We start from the raw sequence: 23,105 nt of genomic DNA, 5'->3' as shown, positions 1-23,105 counted from the left end.
CATTTCGACCTCCTCTTGCAATACAATGGAAAATGTTCACGAATAACGCTCTAAGTCATTCATAAATGCTCACTGCATAGCAGGATTTTCACCATAAATAATAATAATAATAAAGGTGGGGGGGAAAAATCCAAGGAATCAACTTGAAGAAACTTTTTAAACGGCTCCCCAGAAGTTCGGCTACTGTATAAAGTGCGCGACACACATGTTGCAGCCGGCTCGTAGCCTAGTAGTAGCAGCAGCAGCGGTATTTGAAACACTGACACCACCAGACACAGATCACCACCTCCACTGCATTTAGTGCAGATTGATACTATGCTGTTGGTTGGACGCACATGCGTGCGAGAGAGAGAGACTCGTGGAAGCTGAAGTGGTTTGACTCCCATTGACTTGGTAATGATGTCTGGCAGGCTAGCCCAGTCAGGGGAGGGTGGATGGGGGAGGATGAGATGCGGCCGGCTGCTGCCTGCCTGCCTGCCACCTATAATAAAAGCCTTAATTTATGCGTCGTTTAAACCAGTGGTTTCCAAACTTTTTCATGTCAAGGACCCCCAAATGGACACTAATTAGCCCGCGGACCCCCATTTGAAAAGATAGGCCTATGCCAAGGACCCCCATAAGAGGAGATTTTTACGACTCTAGCAATGATTTCAACCAGTTTAATTTCAAGGACTACCAGTTTGACATGCAATTAATAGGGTCCATTTGTACACTCTCAGAGGGTCCATTTGGTTCCAAACTATCATTTAGCTGGGTACCCCCTGGAACTCCTTCAAGGACCCCTGGGGGTCCCGGACCCCACTTTGGGAACCACTGGTTTATAGTACACCGTACGTCGGTTTATTTGAGACCTCGTGCGATGGAGCACAACATATTAAGCTATAATTGATTATTGAGTTCTCCAATCTGTTTAACAAATTCAATCAATCAATAATAGGTACACGTCATGAACAATGATATGTCTCGCCTCTTCTTCTCAGTCACACCTGTTTACAAAAAAGTAAACAGGCGTGCTCGCTTGTCCGTCTTACCTTTAGTTGTGAATGAGTTATAGTAGTGTGGGGGGGACTGCAGGGGGTTGTCTCTTCTCCTTCTCTTGGTCAAACAGCTGATGATGTGGTCACTGGTCAAGGCCAGGTCCGGGTCAGTGGGTCAGCAGCAGGACTGGGTTACTGCTGTCCCCCCCCCCCCCCCCCCCCAACAGGTTACCCACCCTGGTCCATTGGATGCATGCATTTTAATGGCCGAAAAGGTCAGTCTCCATGGGCCATTGCTACAGTTGGCTACGCAACACGTGCGCTCCCGCTCCAAAAAACAAAAGTCATGCAGCGCACACCTGCAGCAATTAAACAAAAAACGACGACCAAAACATGACAGTGAATCGTTGTTATTGGTTGGTTATTGTCCACTCAAAATGTATCATTGTTAGGTTTGATACTGTTTCTGTTATAATAATTATGCCTAATGATCAATTAATATATATAAGTATGAATTAATGGCTTGTGCTATATTAGTATTAAGTTATATTAAACGCGATATTAATACCGAGGCACATTAGTGCACGGTCCGCGAATGTATTGAGTCCTGTGTGAAATAATAGATGATGTTTTGCCGACACCTTGTGGCCAAAACAAGAACTGCCGCTCCATTTAGGGAACGCTGCCATGTGCTCTTCGGGTGACGCAACGAAGAGACATGGCCTCAAAGTAAATACACTATTTAATTTTAGCAAACATTGACAGGGGTAAACGACATACACAATGATTAACCACACTTTCTTTTGCTTAAAAACTACCAGCAGCTGTTCTTACAATTGAGTCTAGGGGAGTCTAAAGTGAAGTAACTTTACCACACTCCCTCCTTATCGGCACAACGTGCCCTTTTACCTCAGAGAACACGCGACTACTTTATTATGCAGTGGACAACGCAGAGATTAGTACTAGTAGGCCTGCACACACTCCGTAAAACACGCGTTAGCAAGCACGTTTTCACGCATTATTCCCCGGCGGTTGTTGGGGTAGTACTGGCACTGAGAAACATGTCTTCTCAACATGTGAAAAAGCCCGTTTCCCTGCTGGGATCCATGGCGTTCGGAGGACGAGCCAACGCGGAGCAGAGCCTGGAGATGGTCAGAGCGTTCCTGGACCGTGGGCACAATGAGGTGGACTCAGCCTTCATGTACACGGGCGGACAGGCAGAGACCATCATAGGGGGCATGAATCTACCAAAGACAGGTACAGTGTTGTTCTGTCTGGACTCTGGACACATGATGGCAGCAATGGTCACGATACATGCAAAACAAGTTATTGCTAACGACTGCATACGCATTCACGCCAAGCTTTCAATTCAAATGTAGGCTACTTTAGTTGTAGTAGGCTATACTTGTCAAACTTGTGCGAGTCATTAAGACAGATTATAGACAGAATCGCATCTTATTGGCTGTGCACAAGACTACAGAGCCGCCCCCCTGACATCAACTAACTTTCGAGTTTACTTTAGGGCTTATAGGCTCAAATTCGTCCAATTACGTTCCATGGAGTGGACGGTGGACCATAGATATATTATATGTCTATGCCATGGACCATGCATTAGAGCTATGGACCAGAGCTAGCATTACCCGAGTCCAGCATTCCTGTGTGTAATGTTTTAGCCAATGCAGCACAAGTTGCTCCCCTTTTGTGATCACGTGAATACCCTACAGTGGTTCCCAAAGTGGGGTCCGGCGACCCCCAGGGGTACCTGCGGGAGTTCCAGGGGGTCCCCAGCTAAATAGTAGATAGTTTGATTTGTACACACTCAGAGTTAAAATAACATTGATTTTACAATATAAATTGGGGGTCCCAGAGATAGAAATGCCATTAAATGGGGGTCCGTAGACTAATGCATGTCAAACTGGGGGTCCTTGAAATTAAACTAGTTGAGAATCACTGCTAGAGCCGTAAAAAACTTCTCTTATGGGGGTCCCTGGCATATCTCTTCAAATGGGGGTCCGCGGGCTCATTAGTGTCAATTTGGGGGTCTTTGACATGAAAAAGTTAGGGAACCACTGCCCTATATAAGACCCATGTTGACTGTTTTCTGGTGATAGGTTCATGTTTTTTGTCTGTCCTGAATTGACATGACTGTTACTGTATTGTAGGACTATACTGTACAAGGAGGTCCATGGTCAAGTTGGTCAAGCCGCCAGGTTATACATACGGTAACAAGACAACTCACCCCTAAACTCACTTTTGGTGAGTTGTCCAGACAACTCACCCCTAAACGTGAAGACATCTCACCCCTGCTTTTTTAGGGGTGAGATGTCTTCACTTTCCGGGGTGAGATGTCTTCACTTTTGGCCACTTTCGGGGTGAGATGTCTTCACGTTTAGGGGTGAGTTGTCAGGACAACTCACCAAAAGTCTGACTGAATATGTAGCCTTTGAGCTATACTTTACTGAATATTTCACAAGAATATAACACAAGAGTCAAATGTACGGTCAAATGTAATGTAGTTTATTTAAATATAGAAACATTGTAAACAAAGTTCAAACAGCAGTTTGTACAAAAAATATAGAAAAAAGTTAAGTATAGAAAAAATTTAAACTAAAAAATATAGTAAAAAGTTGTCATAAAAAAAAAAAAAACATCAGTTTGCTACAAAAACACTAAAAAGTTGTCATATCTACAAAAAGAAAGAAAAAAGTTGTGCTGTGTGCAGTGCAGTGTGCTGTCCCATTTTGGTCAAAAGTTGTGCACTAAAAAGTTGTCATATCTACAAAAAGAAAGAAAAAAGTTGTGCTGTGTGTGCAGGCTATTTGCATCATTGCAGTTTGAAGTGAAAATTACTACTGTACTCTAACGTCGTTGAAGTAGGACTCCTGGGACCCATCTAAACGACCACCCCTGGGTACAGGGACCCATTACATAGGAGCAACATAAAAATAGCAGATCTACATAGAATAGATCAACAAGTTCATAAAAAATAACAAACTAAAAATAGCAGATCTACAAGCTCATACACAGAGTGCACAGAGTGCACAGAGTGACGCGCTACGAGCTTGTAGATCTGGCATTTTTGAGAAATCGTGAAATGAGTGCCAATCTTTGAATATAATATTCATTCACAGCGAACGTTTCTGGGAGGTCCCTGAAACAACATTTTGAGATTGGGGTCCACGGCCAATTACATACATATTTTGGGGTCCTTGACATGAAATAGTTTGAAAACCACTTTTATAGAAACAGGTTTTTCAGAAAATGATTTAGAAAACATTTAGTAGAATCTGGTCTCAGTCCTAAATGGGTATGGTGTAGAATTGTTATTTTGATCAACGTTTGCCTGTCATCTCTCCTACAATGATACATCAATACAGCATGGAAAAAAAATCAGAATCTACAGCTTGGTAGGCTGCAGATAACCAACACACCAACATATGATGTACATAGCTTGGTAGGGCAGAGATAACCAACATAGAATCAATAAAGGAATTACGAAGGTGGTTTCCTAGTAGACAGCAAGAACATGAAATATTATCTGTAGTAGTTGCTTTACAAACTTCACTAGTGTGGGAACATTCTACCAATGAATGAAAAACAGGAATACTTTTTGATAATGAATTGAAAGTAGGCCTAAACAATCATTGTGCATGTTGTGCGATGTGAAAATGAAGTGTGTGTGTGTGTGAGAGAGAGAGAGAGAGCGAGCGAGCCCCCCCCCCCCCCCCCCCCATATCGGTGTCAGGTTACTTGTGCTCACGACACGATGAGCCATTGAGCCCCAGTGCAAATGCCCCGGTGTGGCATGATCTGATTGCCGGGAGACTACACGCTTCAGCCCCGCGGAGCGGAGCGGACAACGAGGGCAATAAATCATCATAGCGATATTGATTATCACAATGCATAAGCATAAACACACAGTTCACTTGAAACAATGTTGTGGTAACTACGGCATTTGAAGAGAGAGAGTGTGTGTGTGTGTGTGTGTGTGTGTGTGTGTGTGTGTGTGTGTGAGAGAGAGAGAGAGAGAGAGAGTGAGTGTGAGTGTGAGTGTGTGTGTGTGAGCGAGAGAGAGAGAGAGAGTGTGTGTGTGTGTGTGTGTGTGTGTGTGTGTGTGTGTGTGTGTGTGTGTGTGTGTGTGTGAGAGAGAGAGAGAGAGAGAGAGAGAGAGAGAGAGAGTGTGTGTGTGTGTGTGTGTGTGTGTGTGTGTGTGCGTGCTATGAGGCCGGCGGTGAGAGGGGGCATCTGAGACGGGCTAGACTACATGCTGTCATGCGGAGCGGCGCGGCGATAAATCATCATAGCGATATTGATTATTACAATGAATAAGCATAAACACACAGTGCACTTGAACAATGTTGTGGTACATGAGATATTTGAATGACGGTCCATCACGGATATGCATTTTAGCCCGCTGCAGTGCTGCTCAACCTGTGAGCAAGGCTCCGACCGCAGCAGGCTGAACTTAGCCGTGGTTGAGGGCATGTCAGCGGGGGGGGGGGACAGAGCTAGATGGCCGGGGCATGGGACTCGAGTGCGAAATTGCGATTATGCAACAGTTACCAAAAAAGAAAAACACGTCAACTCAATGTCATTGTAACTAACATTTTCGAGCGAAATTTTTTTTTTTTGAATGAGACTTTCACCCAGTATGAAGCTAAATGTGACACCAAAAGAGTAGCATAAGTTGCTATGCTACTTCTGCGAGCAAGCAATGTCAGAAAGTGAAGACAGCTCACCCCGGAAAGTAAAGACATCTCACCGGGGTGAGATGTCTTCACTTTCCGGGGTGAGCTGTCTTCACTTTCCGGGGTGAGCTGTCCGGGGTGAGCTGTCCGGACAACTCACCCCGACATGTAAAAAAGTGAAGACAACTCACCGGGGTGAGATGTCTCGTATTCATACATACATGATGTATTACCGCCTTGAGTTAATGATTGTTATTTTCTGTGTGACAGTGAACATAGCCACCAAAGCCAACCCCTGGGAAGGCAAGACACTGACGCCAGAAAGTGTTCGTTCCCAGTTGGAGACCTCCCTGAACAGGCTAAATACAGACTCTGTGTACCTGTTCTACCTCCATGCCCCGGACCACCAAAACCCCATCCAGGATACCCTGAGAGCCTGCCACGAACTGCACAAAGAGGTACACACACATAGGTAGTAGTAGTAGCTAGCTACAATATTCCCTATTCTCCATATGCAGACCGCGGCCACCAAAATTGCAGCTGTACAGAAAGCTTGAATTATTCTCTTTCTATCCTCAAAGTGTTTGTTTAATAAAAATCACACCCGTGTGAACTGAGTGGTGTAAGCCGTAAGGTATAGCCTGTCTGACGTAATGAAATCATGTCTGACGTAATGAAATCACACCCGGGTGAACAGGGTGAACATAGCAACCATGCTCATTTTTTCTGCACTAACAAAGCCAGTTGTAGGAAATCACACCCGGGTGAACATAGCAACCATGCTCATTTTTTCTGCACAACAAAGCCAGTTGTAGGAGTGGTTTACACTGTAAATCCACTGTAGACATGTTATGAGCTACTTTGTGTCCTTGCAGGTGATTATTTTTCTAAGTTTGGAAGTGCTCGTTAGATATCACTCAACTGCCCATGCGTACCACCTCTTTTGAATTAGCACATAATGCAAGAGGCAGCAGGACATTGCTTTACTGAAAATGAGTGCTTCCAAACTCTGATGGCAAGTTGGCAACATGGCTGCGGTCTGCAATGTGGATGTTTGATGTCATGGTCGTCATGTCCCAAACTGAATCTGAGATTATGAACATGTAATAAAAAAATCACACCCGTGTGAACTGAGTGGTGCAAGGTCTTATATAGCCTGATCAGCTGTGGTCTGACGTAATGTCAGTGACCATAGTAACCATGCTCACCTGTGCACGGACACGTACACAGGTACACAAACATTCAGACAAAGCTGGTTATTGGTTATTGGTTTGCACCACTCAAAAATCACAAAATATATTTAAAAAAAAATCACACCCGTGTGAAGTGAGAGGTGCTCTCACCATCGTACATCATCATGACGTAAAATATAGACACTATGCCTATTTGCTCAGACACTGACGTACAATTCTTCATTCATTGTCAATGGGATTTTAATGTTTGTGTAGGACGAAAATAGACACTATGCCATAAAATTCTTCATTCATTGTCAATGGGAATTTAATGTTTGTGTAGGACGGAAATCTAGACCAATGAATAGAATAATATTCACGATAACATTCAGTTCAACATTCAATTCCTTGGCCTACTGACAGCATCTACAAGTAATTGGGCAATAGGCACCAATAGGCCGAGTGCTTTGCGAGTTTAACTCCACACACACACAGACGTAATTGGCACACGCATGATACACCCACACAGACCCTCTTCTACCTGGCTCGCCTCCTAGGAGCCATGCCATAAGCATAGGTCAATGATGCTTAAAAAAGCATGTTAATCATGTTGTCTTGGTGCAATGACAAAGTGAGATTGAATTTGAACGTGTTTCATTTCAGGGGAAATTCAAGGAGCTGGGTTTATCAAACTATGCATCATGGGAAGTAGCTGAAATTGTGTCTATCTGCAGACACAACAACTGGATTGTTCCTTCTGTCTACCAGGTAATTCGGCACACCTCACATTTCTCATGTCAACCCATTAAAACAAGTTTTAGCCAACATTTCACGATTAAACTTTGAACCCTCCCCAATGTCCCATTGTAATTAAACTGTAACCACTCACTGGCAGGGAATGTACAATGCCACTACAAGACAGGTTGAGACAGAGTTGCTGCCATGTCTGAGATACTACGGAATAAGATTCTATGCATACAACCCTTTAGCAGGTACTGTGGATTTCTCACCTCTTCACTGTTACAGTTTAAGTTTGCTAAAAAGTGATGCTTGCATAATATTTGCTGCCATTTATTAAAAATGCATGCATTATTTTATACAGGAGGAAGTTGTCAGGAACAAATTATATCTACATCTTGATATCTTACATTAAAAAGTAGTGTTTTAGATTATATAATTTTATTTATAACAGTTTTTATTAACATTTTAGCATCTAAGCCTTCTTCAAAATAAAGCTTCTTCCTCTATATAGCCTACTGAGGTTTGTACATACAATGCTTTTCCTGTGGCATGAAACCCCATATCTCCAGAGTTCTTCTGACTAGAGTATTGAATAATTCATAATCCTACCTGGGATTAAAATGTCTACATAAAATCACCTCTTTCTGTGTGGAGTTTGCATGTTCTCCCTGTGTCCCCTAGGGTAGGTACCCTCACAAAAACATGCAGTAATCCTGGTCTCTAAACTGCCTCCCCCTGGCCAGCCTGATGGAGGGGAAAGGAACCGGTCGGAATAACATGTTCCTTCCACGTGCTACGTCTGGCCGGGGAAACTCCCCCTGTCAGGTGAAAAGAAGCAGCTCATGGACTCCTCATGCATCGAAGGAATCATGGGGTTTGTCCACTGCCCCCCCAGGTTGGCGGAGGAAGTGCCCAGGATTACATTAGATAATTGACACTGGGTGAAAAACGGGTTGCAAAATCGTGGGATAAAAACTCACCTCTGAGATAATGGATGTTATGGTGGTTGATCCTCCTCCTCCTCTTCCTCCACCAGGGGGCCTCCTGACAGGGAAGTACCATTATGAAGACAAAGACGGATCCCAGCCTGCAGGGCGATTCTTTGGCAACAACTGGGCTGGAGCGTACAGGGACAGGTTAGTTAGAAGGCTCCAGTGTTGTTTTTGGTTTTAGTCAGTCTCTTGAATAGTTTTAGTCACCTGGAATGTTTTAGTGTTAGTCTAGTTTTAGTCGACTAAATCTAGTTGGTTTAGTCGACTAAAATGTATTTTGGCGGGCCTTGATGCCGTCGTAATGGCTGATTTTACACTTGCTGAAAATAGCCGATCTACAAGTACATAGTTTTAGTCATCATAGCTTAGTTTTCAGTTAGCTTCCATTTGGTTTGTCATTGGAAAAAGGTAGTCGAACATCTTTCGTCTTCGTTTTAGTCGACGAAATCAACACTGGAAGGCTCAAGGCCACCATTTTTGCTTCAGGTTTCCCTTCAAGCTATTGTAAAGGCCTAACTCCTAAGGTGAATAACATGTTATTTTGATATCATGATCTAATGTCTCATCAGATACTGGAAACAGAGCCACTTCCTGGCAATAGCTCTGGTTCAAACCGCCTTGGAGGCCGTTTATGGTTCAGAGAAACCCACCATGACCTCTGCAGCGATACGCTGGATGTACCATCACTCCCATCTTAAGGTAGAACTGTGTAAATACACAATTTGCAGTTAGTTTTATCGTGTTGTGCCAATGTAACTGGCATGTGTGAATGCCACAGTGCATTACTGTGACCTCAAATCATTTATGAATTTGATTTTTAAATTAAGTGGACAGATCAATGTAAAGATGGGCATTGCCCTAAAGTTTTAGCCATTTGGTAGACCTTTATGCTTTAGTTATTGCTAGCTTTTCTAACAAAACACCCAATTAGTACAAGCGGATTAATTGGTCTGTTGGGAGTTACATTATGTCTTGATTGCATACATGGTTTGATATCCTGGTCCTTCTGTAACCATTGCAATGTCTTCAATAAATCGCAGGGCAATCTAGGAGACGGAGTCGTCATCGGCATGTCTTCCATGGAGCAACTTGAGCAGAACATGTCTGCCTCAGAGGAGGGTCCTCTGGATGAGCGGGTGGTAGAGGCCTTCAAGCAAGCTTGGGATATGGTGGCCCACGATTGTCCAAATTACTTTCGCTGAATACTGTAAATTATAGCCTGCAATACCTTTACATTTTCTGATCTGTATAATGAGTGATTTGCAGTGTCAGTTTCCTTTTCTTTTTTTTTAAGAACATGACATAAGTTATGAACAGTAAGTTTATTTCAGGAAATCCCACTTGATACAGATTGTATTTAAGAATATTCTTAAACTTACATGTGAAACTTACATGTATCAATATATCACATTACTTAATTGTAAATATACAAGTTTGATGCAAAAATTACTTTCTGGAGGTGTCCATCTTAAATAAACTGGTCAACACGTCACCCCTCAATCTTGTTACAAGGACAATCTATCTGGTTCAAATCTGTTCACACTAACCTATGACAATCCTGTAAATATTGGTTGTAAAAGGACGACTTCACCAGGACAACTTGGTCATATAATGCTCATATGGTACAATTTGTGTCTACCTTGTCTGTCTCAGGAAGACTGGGCAGTTCATTGATGGGGAATAACCAAGCTAATAGGAACTGCATTATTTCTATTCCTTTAAAGTTTGCATGTTATAATGGAAGCCATTGTTTGAAATCTTGAGGCGGTTTTGAAGTGTCCACATCTTAATAGAAATGAATTTGTATAGAAAAAAAACTCCGTTCTCTCTCTCCACTACTTATTGAACAACCAGATATATATATATAACTTCAGACATACATTCCAAAGTGAGAGACAGATGTCAGTGAATGCTTCCAGGTGATGAAATATTATACCATAGGCATCAGTTTCCACTGACCACTTAGGTTCCCAGTGTAGGATCAAATATCTCTCGGTAGCTTTAATTTCAAGGTCCAGAATAAATGGCCAAACCGGTGACTTAAAAGTAAAGTATGGAAAGTCCTTCCTAAATTTTTATTTCGGCATCTTCTTCTTCTTCTTCCTCCTCCTCCTCCGCAGGTTCTTCCACGCCAGTGAAGTTGTCAAACACACCCGTTTCTGAATTCCACATGCACTTGATCTGCACTCTGAATTCAGCCATTTCATGACCAAACAGTTTCTGTAATTGACAAAGCACAACCAAGCCCATTACCCACTGATGGCATGTATTAATCAGATTTCTCACAGGCCAAAGAAAGGTCAAGAACTCACCAGAATACGACACTGTTCAGGGGTTAGGGTTTCACCCTCCTTACACACTTGGTGTTCTTTTAATAGCGTTACCACCCCTAAAACAAAGCAATCACAGATTACCATTAAAACACTTTCCCTCCATAACACGAGTTAATCCGTGCTTTTAATACGTTTTTAAGTCATACGGGGTTTCCATCGGACAGAGGTGGGATAGGTGACACGTTTTGATTACGTCATCGCAAAAACCTCCTTCGCACTGGCATGCAAAGGGTTCTGGGAAATTGAGGCCAAATGCATTCCAATGGCGGGAGTGACGCGCAGCAGGCACGTTCCTTCTCCGCTCTGTTGTTGTGATCGCCACTTTGGAATATCTTTCTACACTATTACAAGCGATTACACCCTTTTAAAGCAGTTTTTCATGACAAGCAAGGATCAAGTCGGCACAGTGGCTCTTCAAAGGGTTAAGGCTCATTCATAGTCTGGATTTTCGGTGGTGAGGTGACCACCGCTCCGGTGGTGAGCTGACCACCGGAGCTGAAATAACGTTGAGCGGTGGTGAGTAAAAACAGAGAGAAGGGCTGGAGCGGTGGCGGTGGTTTGCTCTTCACCGCGGCTCGTGACGTCATGTTGTAGTTCGGTGGTCACCTAACCACCGAAAGTCCAGACTATGTATGAGCCTTTAGTGTAAACTAGGCAGGGAGATCTGGAACATGATTGTTTAATCACTGCAGGGAAACTGTTAAGAAACAAACTCTAATCTTGTTGGATTTGTGCAAGACAAAGCAACAAAAAAATCTTGTCGGATAGGTTCAAGCTAAAGGTGATTAATACGTAGTGTGCCAGACAGTGTAGCTAGCAGATCTACATGCTCACAAAACGTCAATGATCTTGTAGATCTGCCATTACCGGGGGACAATTAGGCACGTAATCAAGTATAAAATAGGCATTGGGCTATTTGTCAATGCTAGCCAAATATACATGAATACACTACCTTTCTTGAGAGCAGTGGGAAGTCCCAACTGCCTCAACTGTGGTTCTATGGAGTGAGGGAACTGTTCCAAGGGTCCTTCATCCAACACAACGTCCATCTGTGCCTGGTTACCTGCCCGTGCAAAATCCATCTCTTTGAACTGAGTAAAATACCTGTGGATAAAGGACACAATTTGGAGAACATGCAAGAATAATTTACATCAAGCATCTCACACTCAAACATACTGGTATGTATGTGTCTTCTGCGACTCGGAAAAAGAAACTGAACCCTTACTTACTCTTGAACTTCATCCTTGGTTTTGTTTGTGAATAGCACACCCACTTCTCCCTTCAGATATTTGCAGACCTAAAAAAACACCATTAAAAGTACCCACTTAAGCACAATAGCCGATTTACATCACGAGGCCAGGATTAAAGGAGAATTCCATGCTAGAAGGCTTTCTTACCTTTATTTGTAGTCGTTACGTCCCCACCAAAGAGGTCCAGGTGTTATTTTGTGCAAAAGTGCATTATTGACTATTTCCCCTAATATAAGCCCCCAATGGGCGTTGGGTTTTTGTGCTAATTCGCTTATTTCCATCGAAATAAGTAGTAAAGTGTGCCACTTGGGATACCATTTACATTATGAAGAGAGGATATATACCAAAAAAAAGATTTTTGAGCCCAAGGCACTTTGGATAATAACATCATATCCTGTGTTTGTAAAACAGGGGAAATAGCCAATAATGCACTTTTGCACAAAATAACAACTGGACCTCTTTGGTGGGGACGTAACAACTACAAATAAAGGTAAGAAAGCCTTATAGCATGGAATTCTCCTTTAAAGTGAGCGGCTAAGGTTCTAATGCAGATTACAACAATCAATCCAAGTCACTTGACGACATTGCACTAACCTTGTGCACATTATCTTTGTACTCGTCCGTTTGACCTTTCCCCAGGGCGACCATCATGACTTTGTTTTTGCCAAAGAAGAATCTGTGAAAATGAAAGAGTACATTTCAGTCAAACAGATTAGCGTTATTATTATGACACTAGTTAGACTCAGTAAGTGTTATTTTGTTAAATAGCGCTATTATTCTGATAGTAATCATTGTTATGTAGACTAGACTATGTTCAGGTCTCCCCGTCTCTCCAGCTCTAAAAAGAAAATACATTTTCAGGAGAGAACTCACACAGGAACATTTTTCTCAATAAAAGCTACAGGCTACGAGAGCTTTTATTGAGAAAAATCGGTTTGAGGGAAAACAAAGTTGCCGCCCCGTTGTTCCTGCCTGTCACTACAAAACAATACTACAACATGACGTAACGATATCATCCGCTCCCGACAGGATCATACAGACTTTTAAAACAGAGACCAGGCTTTCCTCCGAGGTGGTGGAAAGCCTGGTGAGGCCGAGGTTATTGTTCACTGACAGAAACTAAATTAAAACTAAATTAAAAAGCTATGACGACTAAAACTAGCTATGATGACTAAAACGAAATATATCGCCAATTTCGTCAATAAATAAAAACTAGACTAAAATGTTAGGAAGGGACTAGTGGACAAGAGATCCAGTATAAGTCATTTTACACTTGGTTGCATGCTGAAAATAGCCGATCTACAAGCAAACAAAGCGTCATAGCTATTTTCAGCAAGTGTAAAATCAGGCCCGCCAAAAAACATTTTAGTCGACAAAATCAACCGTAGATTTAGTCGACTAAAATACCATGACATTTAGTCGACTAAAACTAGACTAACACTAAAACATTCCAGGTGACTAAAACTAAGTGAAAACTATTCAAGACTATGACTAAAACTAAAATCTAATTTTGCTGCCAAAAACAACACTGATCTCAGGTATAGCAGTATAAGGGTTTATTTACCTGCTATGTTTCCATGCTGTCCTGATGTCTTTGAGCTTGTTGTTCCTCATGTTGGCCACAGAGAAGATAAACAGATGCTTGTATATATCCACACATTTTCGCAGCTAAAAACAGCAGGGAAGGAAGATCGTATTCAGTAGGACGTACACTAGTACGATGTATTATATTTTCGGGTCATTAATTACTGCACCAGCAGACAGACAGACAAGACAGCATAGATCAGATACTTACTTCTTCAATTAAACTCTGCTTTGTCGCAAGCCCCTTCTTGGCTGTTTTCGTTAACGAAACTGGAGAAGAGACGATTGAAAAACATTACCTTTCATGGCCAACATTACCACCATGTATTTGCTGGCTTGTAAGCTAATGTATTTGTCATGGATTTTTTTTACATTGCATAGCAGGCCAAGCTAACGCTAGCTTACTTTAGTACTATGTCAGTGTTAGGAGATATATATAACTTGAATACGTGATATGAATGACATTAATGTCTGAATAAGGTCACGTAAAGTAACAGTTTAAAAATGTTACGCTTTTCATAATGGACATGTTTAGTGTTTGTGTTTGCTTACTTTTCTTGTCCCTCTTTGACTTCGGCATGGTTATCTTTCACGTTGTCTGGAAGAAGAAGAAATGACGTCATAGAGGAGCGACATGCACACGTGAAGAGAGGAAAGACCCCAAATGTTTCGAAGCTGACCTAGGTGGTGCCTGCACTAAAATCAAAAGAGATAATAATGTTTATTTTCCCTTTTTACCTCCTTTATGATGAATTCCTGTTCTGTTCTTTGGCTATATATAAATGTCTATTTGTACGTCTCTTGGGTCGTCCACTCACAGTTAACAGTCTGAAATTCTGCAAACTGTTAATACATATTTCAATCATTCTATCAATCAGTTGGGGGTAAAAGGTTTCACTACTGATCTACTACCAGAAAGACTTTGCTTAAAATGTGAAAATAAATTTTGAACGTATTTGTATTTCATATCAGACTTAATATAAAGCCAAACATAAACTTGTCAATGGAACTGAGTTGCTAGGGAACCGCTTGCGTGCTGTCCCAGTATATTTTCCTGTCAGCTGCCTGTCAGCTACTGATATTCATTCACTCACAGTATTCAGTATCACCTCTTTTAATAGAGCAGTGGTTTTCAACCCTTTTTCATTTCAAGGCCCATTTGATGGCATTTAAAACCCCCAAAACTAAAGAATATTAATTGCTGTCATTGATCAAAATAACAATTCTTCTATATTCTCTAATTGTGTAGACTTCTTGTAAATTAAGTAATGCAGTTGTTTAGCAATAATTTAACTCTTGAGAGCGTAAAATGAAAAAACCCAAAATACAGGTCCATTTGGTTTAATTTTACGCTCTCAAGAGTTAAAGATCTATAGGGGTCGATTTGGTTACCAACTCTCCATCATTTAGCTGCATGGGGACCACCTGGAACCCCCTCAAGGACCACTGGTGGTCCCCGGACCACTGGTTGAAAAAAACCTGCTGTCTTATACTCTAAGATTCACCTTCACCAACACGCTGTCACCATATAAGGGCTGTCACACATTCACAAACCCTGCAACAGGATAGACTTTGACCCATTCAGCAGTGGTGGAAAAAGTACTCAATTGTTTTACTAATAAGTAAAAAGTATCAATACTTCAATGTAGAACTACTCCGTAACAAGTAAAAGTACAAAAGCATTCAAATCCAAATGTACTTGAAAGTACGAAAAGTAAAAGTACTCATTGTGCGGAATGTCCCATTTTAAGTTCTCAAATGTAAAAAAAAAAAAGAAATCTTTTGAAAATGGCACATCTACAAGCTATGGATTGTGAGCTTGTAGATCGGCTATTTTCAAAATGGCCGAAATGTATATAGGGCTGAAGTGGTTACTGTATGTTTTGTGATAATAATACAAATCTACAAAGTAACTAGTAACTAAGTGTTCAAATATATGTAGTGGAGACTGGAGTAAAAATAAACATTTTGGACCTGAAATGTAGTGGAGTATAAGTAAAAAATACTGGAAATTTGACATACTCAAGTAAAGTACAAATACCTCAAAATTGTACTTAAGTAGAGTACTTAAGTAAATGTACTTACTGTAGTTACTTCCCACCACTGCCATTCAGAATGTTTATATTGGCAAGCGACACATATAAAAGACTATAGCCTACTACACTACAGTAGACCTATGTGCGTAGGTCTACTCTAGACAATAATATTTGTATGACTTATTTAGCCTGTAGTCAACTTGTTAACCATTTCGACCTGAGGACGATTCTACAAATGTCTTCTAATCCTGACAGTTTTCTGAAAAACCTGTGTTTCTATGTCAGTGGTGCTCAACCTTTTTCATGTCAAGGACACCCAGATTTATCTGAATTTGGCCGCAGACCCCATCTGAAAATATGTAGTTTCAGGGACCCCCCAGAAGCAAAGGTATGAGTTAAAATGTTCATTGTGAAAGAATATATTCAAAGATTTGCGTCACATTTTCACGATTTTTCAAAAATAGCAGATCTACAAGCTTGTAGCGCGGCACCGAGTGCTGCACTACAAGCTTGTAGATCTGCTATTTTTCAATAGATAAAGTTTAAAACACCAAAAGGTGTTCCCGTACAGAATGGGTTAAAGGCCTTCTCAATTGATCGTGTGATCCAAATAAACAGGGATATTTATTTGGATCACAAGTTTCATAATAGGACTATTGTTACTACTACAGTACAAATTGCATCACGCTCAGGCGTACCTTCGCTGTTTGCGTGCTTGCTGTGTTGTATGAATGTGGGTCACGAGTGTCTCACAGCTACCAGGGCCTCACTTTGAGATACATGTGGGACATTTTGAACTCTTGTCATAAGTCTGGAGAAGAATGTAACCCTGTCTCAATTTAGCAGTGGTGTGTAGAATGAGAAAGAGAAGCTAAAGCTCAATTGTAGTGCAGTGTTCTCACTCGCCCATATACCCAGCATTTGTTATTTGCTTTTGTACGCGACACATTTTGGTGATATCTGATGAAAGGCTTGATCCCAGAACATACAAATGGGTGCCTTTAATGTTGCCACAAGATAAGCCTTTAGACTACTACTTAGTGGCCTAAAGGCTTGACTTGTGGCAATAACTGTTATTTTGTGCACCACTCGATGCTCATAATGGCGTGAGTGTCGAGCTGGATTCTAGGCTAGACAGACCGAAGAAAGGGAACACGCTCTTAGATTAATAAGGTCCTGACTCCTGGCACTTTATGTTATTCAGCTCGCAGATATACGCTGCTAAATATAGTCTTTCAGACTTGCCGACCAAGTCAGTGTTCCACGAGAGGGGGAAACATGATGGCTACACACCACTATTTCCATGGTGTGGTGCATCACTGCTCAGCCCTGACGCTCCTGTGTGTGTATACCACATGTAATAATAAAATAATACAACTTTATTTATATAGCACCTTTCAAAATTGCAATTACAAAGTGCTTTACACGTTCAAAACAGGAAAATAAGCAGCAGAAAACATTGCAAAAAACAGCAAAATAATAATAAACAGCAGCACAATAACAGCGAAAATCAACAAAATAAATACAAAATATTAATAGGAGTTGGCACTGAAGGCTAATCTATAAAAGTGTGTTTTTAAAAGGGATTTAAAAGAGGACACTGAATCAGCACGCTTGATCTGCAAGGGCAGTGTGTTCCAGAGAAAGCCATTTGGTTTTTAGCCTACAGACTTATGGATCAAGACTGTATACGGTTCTCTGTATCACTATCAATAGCAGCCATATTATATAGATTAACTCCTCTGCCATAATGGATTCTTTCTGGACTGGTGGGGGAAAATTTAAGACACCTGTTGCACTGTGTCTCCTTGCCGATTGTTTTATCTTCCAACAATTCGGATTGTGTAACTCTGACTCTGACGTGGGCACTTGGAGCCTGGTTGGAGGTATGGCGGTGTAGGGCCCAACGCTTTATCACTCTCAGGTCAAGCATAACATCCTAATGGCGTGATGCCCGCTGGGCTTGCATGCCTTGTTTTAAATGTTTTTACTGGCACATCAACCTATTTGCAAGCTTGGATTGAGAACAATCGTCTGCATTCTATTGTCTGTCGTGTGACGTGGGACGGCCGGCCGGGGACATTGAAAAGAGACATGGGATTGATGGGAGAAGGTCCATCTCCAATTTGTAGCAGGGTAGCTTGACACCTCTTCCAGCTGCCAGGCTGCTGTCAAGGCTTGATGGCAAGGAACTATACCGGTAGTGACTCATGATGACCTCTTCTAGGAACAATATCACCCACACCCAAAGCACCAAACAAACAGTCATATATCACATGAGGCAGCTAGGTGCTCCCTCTAGTTGCCCCCCACCACTCATGGAGGCTAATCAACACGTATACAAAAAAAAAAGATAACAAATAAAACGAAATAACATGCTAATCCCCCAACACATTCCCCATGGTGATTTATAATCCACACTAGTAAACAGCAATAACTTGGGCATTGTGGGAATCTTTGCTCAGTCCTCGATCAGCCAGTCTGCCATTTCAATTTTGAGATAACTTGAAATTCTGGCAATGCTTTTGGGGGGGGGGGCGCTACCTTTTCGAGGCCTCAGACCCAGTACCACGCAGTCAGTTTACCCGAAGGGCCCCTGAGGGCCAAGGGCCCCTGGGCCCCACTGGCTAATTTGACCCTGAGGTTACATATAATATGCAGAGAAATTTTCATTGAAATCCATAAAGTAGTTTTAGAGATATGTCGGTTTGGCATTATACTGGACAGTCTGACCCACCAAGTAAGTGACCGACTGACCAACATTGCTATTGTTGTCTGAGCTAAAAATGGCAGCCAGTCTTGTAATTAAGTTAGTGTTAAGTAAAGCTATCCAGTATCCAGAGATCAGCTGTCTCATTCGAGAGAGAGAGAGAGAGAGAGAGAGAGAGAGAGAGAGAGAGAGAGAGAATGTGGGAGGGGTTGCAGCGTAGCAGCCAGCCGGACTGGATAGTGCCTAGTTTAGCACTTGTAACATGATCCAGCAGCGACGCCACGGAGAGGCTGGGCTCTGCTCTGCTGCGGTCCTGGATCCTGCCTCCCTTTCCTTCACACCGGGCTACTGGAGAGAGACAGAGAGAGAGAGACCGCACACATTGTACTACAACAAGGGCTTTGGAAAAGAACAGGAACCTATGCGGTACTAGAGAGAGTCTATGCGGCCGTGTTACTAGCAGCCTAAACTCCACAGAAAGCAGCAGCATCAGCACCTGGCATTAAAGCACAGAGGCAGGCAGGAGAAGATGAAGATGATTGCTGCTTATTGTTGTTGCGGTCTGCGTCAAATCTTTTAACACGATAAAGATGATTACCGGCCGGTATACCTCCTGCTGGATGCCTGCTCTGACACTATATTGCCTTTATTTACACTGTCTGACACACAGTCACAGGGATCTATCTATCCTATCTATGGTGTAATTCCGAGGTTGAATGAATGAATGAACAGGGACCGTGATGTTGGTGTTTTTTTGGACTCACCTTCAAGTTACTCTGTCAGTTTCAATTCCAGCATCTGTTCTGCATCATCATAACTAAGGAGAAACTCGCTGCATGAGGGGAGTGGGTTTCTTTTTTTCTTTTTTTTTTTTTTTAGAATGCAGAGATAAAACATAAGAGAGAGAGGGACAGAGAGGGGTTTGGTTGTAAAAGTATTTTTGACCAGCCCAAGCACAGATCGACCGCAGTGGAATTTACCCCATTATTGTTTTTTTCTGACCAAAACATGAACTCGATGTTTTTCGCTGACCCTCCTTATCACCACCAGCCTGCAGGTATGATCGCCACTGCTATGCCCGGCGTGGGCAGTCATCTGTCCGGCTCCTCCCCGGGCGCGGTGCCGGTGCAGGTGACCAGCGCGCTGCGGAACGACCTGGGCTCCAACATCCATGTGCTGAAGACGCTCAACCTGCGCTTCCGATGCTTCCTCGCCAAGGTCCACGAGCTGGAGCGGAGGAACAAGCTGCTGGAGAGCCAGCTGCGGCAGGCCCTGGAGCACCAGCAGCGCTACCAGGCCGTGGTGCTGTACACCCGGGAGGTGGCCACGCAGACGGACTCGCCGGACTCGCGGCTGCCGGGCACCATTTGGAGTTACACGCACGTGAGGAGGGCGCAGGGGGGCCGCTTCGAGACCCTCCAGGGGCCCGGGGTGTCCTGGACGTATCCGGACGGGGTCGGGGTCCAGATAGACACCATCACCCCCGAGCTGAGAGCTCTGTACAATGTTCTGGCTAAAGTCAAGCGAGAGAGAGACGAGTATCGGAGAAGGTGAGCAAAATATATGCCTATAACTCGTGTTATATGCTTTGTTGTAGTGCTATTATTCAGGCCTTATTAGGCCCATACACGTCATTGGCAAGATTTACCAAGGCTTGACTCACTGCAGATGGTAGCCTACTGTAGGATATTGCGTTCTACTTACTGTAGTGTAGGCCAGGATAGCCCACTTCATTGTATAATGACATGGTAAATAGCCTACTAAACACTATTAGATTCCTCACACATTGCTTGAGAATTTTGAGTAACTTAGTTGGTTGTATTTCAGAAATTCATATAGGGGCCGCTCCTGTGTATGTCCCCCGGCCAAGCTGTCATTTCTAACTCATAGGTGTGACTATTTCATTTGGTCTTGTGGTGGATCCATATACAGTTAGGCTATACTGCTGTGCACGGCAGAGAGATGAGATGACAGCCATCAAAGTGATGGTGTGTGTGTGTGTGTGTGTGTGTGTGTGTGTGTGTGTGTGTGTGTGTGTGTGTGTGTGTGTGTGTGTGTGTGCGTGTGCGTGTGCGTGTGAGTGTACTGTGTATGCTATGCTTTTTTTGTAGTTCACAATACATTGGGCCACACACAGCTAGCCTGGCTAATAAGCCAGACCGAATCAGCCGTTGGCAAAAAAAAATAGCCTGGCTTATTAGCCAGGCTAACACACAGCCTCTATATAGATACCACCTTCCATGGGACAGTTCTTATCAGTCTGTATAAAGCTATATCCATTATTCCTATATTTTCACTTATATTCATAACTAGCTGAATGAATGGTGGGCCCCGCCGCAGCGTCCCCCACACTCCCAGCCAGGCAACCCACGTCACTCCCTGGCCGGGCCTGGCCAGAGCTACTGCTGGGAACCGTTCCAGCCCAGGCAACCAGGCATGCCTTCTGCTTTCTCATGAGTCAAGCGGGCGGGGAGGCATTCAGGCCTTTCCCTACAGGGCCTGTATGCCTGCGGGAAAGGCTCACTTCCATGTGGGCCGTCTGACTCAGTGACACAGAATGTCTGTCAGTCTGTGGTTCAGATTCAGGATCCCCCACAAGGGCCCCGACCCCCCAACCCCCAGCTTCCAGCTTATTGTCCAGGGTAGCAATATCCTGTCCAGTCATCGTTCAGAATCTGAAGTTCCTTTTTTTGTCCATTTCTGATTTAGAGAAATGAACAGCAGCGACTGTCTGGGACAATGGCCAAATGTCTTCTAGCTGCAGCAGCCAAAGTGGGGTGATCTGGAGTCTGGGGCCCTCCTTGTGTTTCAATGAGTAAATGCAAGATTTAAGTCAATGACATAGCCAGATATCTGTCTGCCTCCGGTCCATAAAATGTATAACATGACCGAGAAGCACACATTCCTTTTTCCTATGAAGCTGTCCGATACGAAAGCAATTGTTTTGGCTGTTGTTGATGAAACCCAAAACATCACATCTTTCTATAGTGTATCATATATGTATCATATTCTAAGCAAGCGTTAGAAATGTTTTCAGCAACTAATACAGAAGTCACTGAGCCTTGTTGTTGTACTCTATCCATTTCTCTTCAGCCCCCCCCCCCCCCCCCACCCCCATGTAAGCCAACTAGGTTAATGACATCACCGTATGTGTCTCACTGCCCTGCCCTCTCTCTCCCACTCCCCTGTCATAATACACGTTTTAATGACGGGCACACACATCAGCATTCATGTCTTGCTTCCTTCTTCCATGCCTTATCTGTTCCTCGGGCAGCATTGCTCTGTCTCACGTCTCCAATCCATTCATTCCTTCTGTCCTTCGCTTCCACTCCTCCTCCCCGACCGTCCGTGTTACACAGACTGCTTTTGAGAGGCATCCTCTGTGTCCCGACGGAGGGCCTCCTGCAACTGTGGTAGATTTATTAGAGCTTTTACGACCGTTGGACACACCGGGAGATGGATGTGCCAGGCCGGGCCGGCCTCGTTTCTAATTTGGCCACTTGTGTTCATTCTGTGATGCACTCACTGTTTACATTCTGCCTTTTATTTTTATTTTACAATGTAGCCTTGTTTTTGTGGACGAAGAGTCAGTTTTTGGAGCCAAAGGCAAAATAGTACAGACGCAGTGAAAGCATACTGTGTAGAGTGAAGTAATGCTGAGGGGTGTGTAGAGTCAGTCAGTTCTGAGAGGTGTGGCGTTTTTGATCATCGATCCTTTAGACTCTAAAGGAGTCGATGGCGTGATCAAAAATGCCAAAACAATCCTGCAATGACTTCCACAGCTGATGTAATCATCATAAAATGTCTCTCTTTATGATATGATTACATCAGCCGTGGAAGTCATTGCAGGATTGTTGTCGTCTTATATCATATGATTCTTGGATGTGATCTCATATCTTTGTTGGGTAATAATGGACCAAAATCAACAACTCCCAGCCCATAAAATAATATTGGTGCTGTCTTTCCCCCCCCATTCAGATCATAAGTGTTGGTTGTTCAAATCTAGATGTTATTATTATTATTATTATTATTAACTAAATATTATTATTATGATTATTATTTATCCATCCATCCATCTTCAACCGCTTATCCGTAGTCGGGTCGCGGGGGCAACATCTCCACCAGAGAGCTCCAGACTTCCCTCTCCAGAGCAACATTAGTATGACTTCCTCTAAGGCCAGTTTCCTCCAACTGTGCCTTGGTCTGCCCCGGGGTCTCCTCCCAGTTGGACGTGCCTCGAGGACCTCCCTAGGGAGACGCCCGAGAGGCATCCTAACCAGATGCCAGAACCACCTATTATTATTATTATTTATGATGATTATTATTATGATTAAGTAACCCCTAGAACTCTAAACACGGGTGATGTTCACCCGGACAATCATCTTTTTTGTAAATAATTGTGTTGATGTCTGAGGTGGGTGGGTCTTTCAGTACCTTCATGATGCTCAGTGACATGAAGGTATAGGTTTGTTTTTCCTGCCCACATCCCTGTTTTTTTCTACAGGAAGGTGTTCGGGTGAATTTCACCCGTGTTTAGTGATAGTGTGATAGAGAAAAATACCATACACCCACAATGGACTTTTGTTTTTTTCACTGGACCATTCTGTCAGTTCAGTTCAGTG

At 42.9% G+C, this 23,105-nt stretch overlaps 3 protein-coding genes across 5 annotated transcripts in view; 2 read left to right on the top strand and 1 right to left on the bottom strand.

The window, feature by feature from the left end:
* The first annotated feature begins 1,715 nt into the window (after positions 1-1,715).
* On the top strand, positions 1,716-9,773 carry akr7a3 (aldo-keto reductase family 7, member A3 (aflatoxin aldehyde reductase)). The gene is made up of 7 exons (XM_079509468.1): positions 1,716-2,234; positions 5,936-6,123; positions 7,501-7,605; positions 7,733-7,829; positions 8,615-8,714; positions 9,140-9,269; positions 9,611-9,773. Exons 1-7 carry the CDS (start codon positions 1,913-1,915, stop codon positions 9,770-9,772), a joined length of 1,104 nt encoding a protein of 367 aa, XP_079365594.1. The 5' UTR covers positions 1,716-1,912; the 3' UTR covers position 9,773.
* A 100-nt stretch (positions 9,774-9,873) lies between these two features.
* On the bottom strand, positions 9,874-14,391 carry mrto4 (MRT4 homolog, ribosome maturation factor). Its single transcript, XM_079509469.1, has 8 exons — positions 14,290-14,391; positions 13,949-14,007; positions 13,718-13,821; positions 12,748-12,829; positions 12,133-12,200; positions 11,856-12,007; positions 10,883-10,959; positions 9,874-10,790 (listed from the first exon to the last, which is right to left on the bottom strand). Exons 1-8 carry the CDS (start codon positions 14,315-14,317, stop codon positions 10,638-10,640), a joined length of 723 nt encoding a protein of 240 aa, XP_079365595.1. The 5' UTR covers positions 14,318-14,391; the 3' UTR covers positions 9,874-10,637.
* A 4,433-nt stretch (positions 14,392-18,824) lies between these two features.
* iffo2b (intermediate filament family orphan 2b) overlaps positions 18,825-23,105 on the top strand; it is a 51,019-nt gene continuing 46,738 nt past the window's right edge. For all 3 annotated transcript variants that reach the window (XM_079509508.1, XM_079509506.1, XM_079509507.1), the window contains exon 1: positions 18,825-20,033. In XM_079509508.1, the coding sequence (XP_079365634.1) occupies positions 19,492-20,033 (542 nt within the window). In that variant the 5' untranslated portion in view covers positions 18,825-19,491. The remainder of the gene's footprint in view (positions 20,034-23,105) is intronic.

The sequence above is a fragment of the Electrona antarctica genome, assembly GCF_951216825.1.
Source record: "Electrona antarctica genome assembly, chromosome: 9".
NCBI classification, from domain to species: domain Eukaryota; kingdom Metazoa; phylum Chordata; class Actinopteri; order Myctophiformes; family Myctophidae; genus Electrona; species Electrona antarctica.
The sequence above is the reverse complement of the archived record's forward strand: the minus strand, read 5'-3'. Positions and strand labels throughout refer to the sequence as shown.

Bases quoted from the DNA above. Each gene is read 5' to 3' on its own strand.
- akr7a3 (XM_079509468.1), top strand. From the start codon at position 1,913: ATGCAGTGGACAACGCAGAGATTAGTACTAGTAGGCCTGCACACACTC. The intron at 8,715-9,139 runs GTTAGTTAGAAG...ATGTCTCATCAG, and splicing joins GCTGGAGCGTACAGGGACAG to ATACTGGAAACAGAGCCACT. The intron at 9,270-9,610 runs GTAGAACTGTGT...AATAAATCGCAG, and splicing joins ACCATCACTCCCATCTTAAG to GGCAATCTAGGAGACGGAGT.
- mrto4 (XM_079509469.1), bottom strand. From the start codon at position 14,317: ATGCCGAAGTCAAAGAGGGACAAGAAAA. The intron at 12,201-12,747 runs GTTAGTGCAATG...GTGTTTTTTTAG, and splicing joins ACAAAGATAATGTGCACAAG to GTCTGCAAATATCTGAAGGG. The intron at 12,008-12,132 runs GTAAGTAAGGGT...CTTTATCCACAG, and splicing joins ACCAAGGATGAAGTTCAAGA to GTATTTTACTCAGTTCAAAG.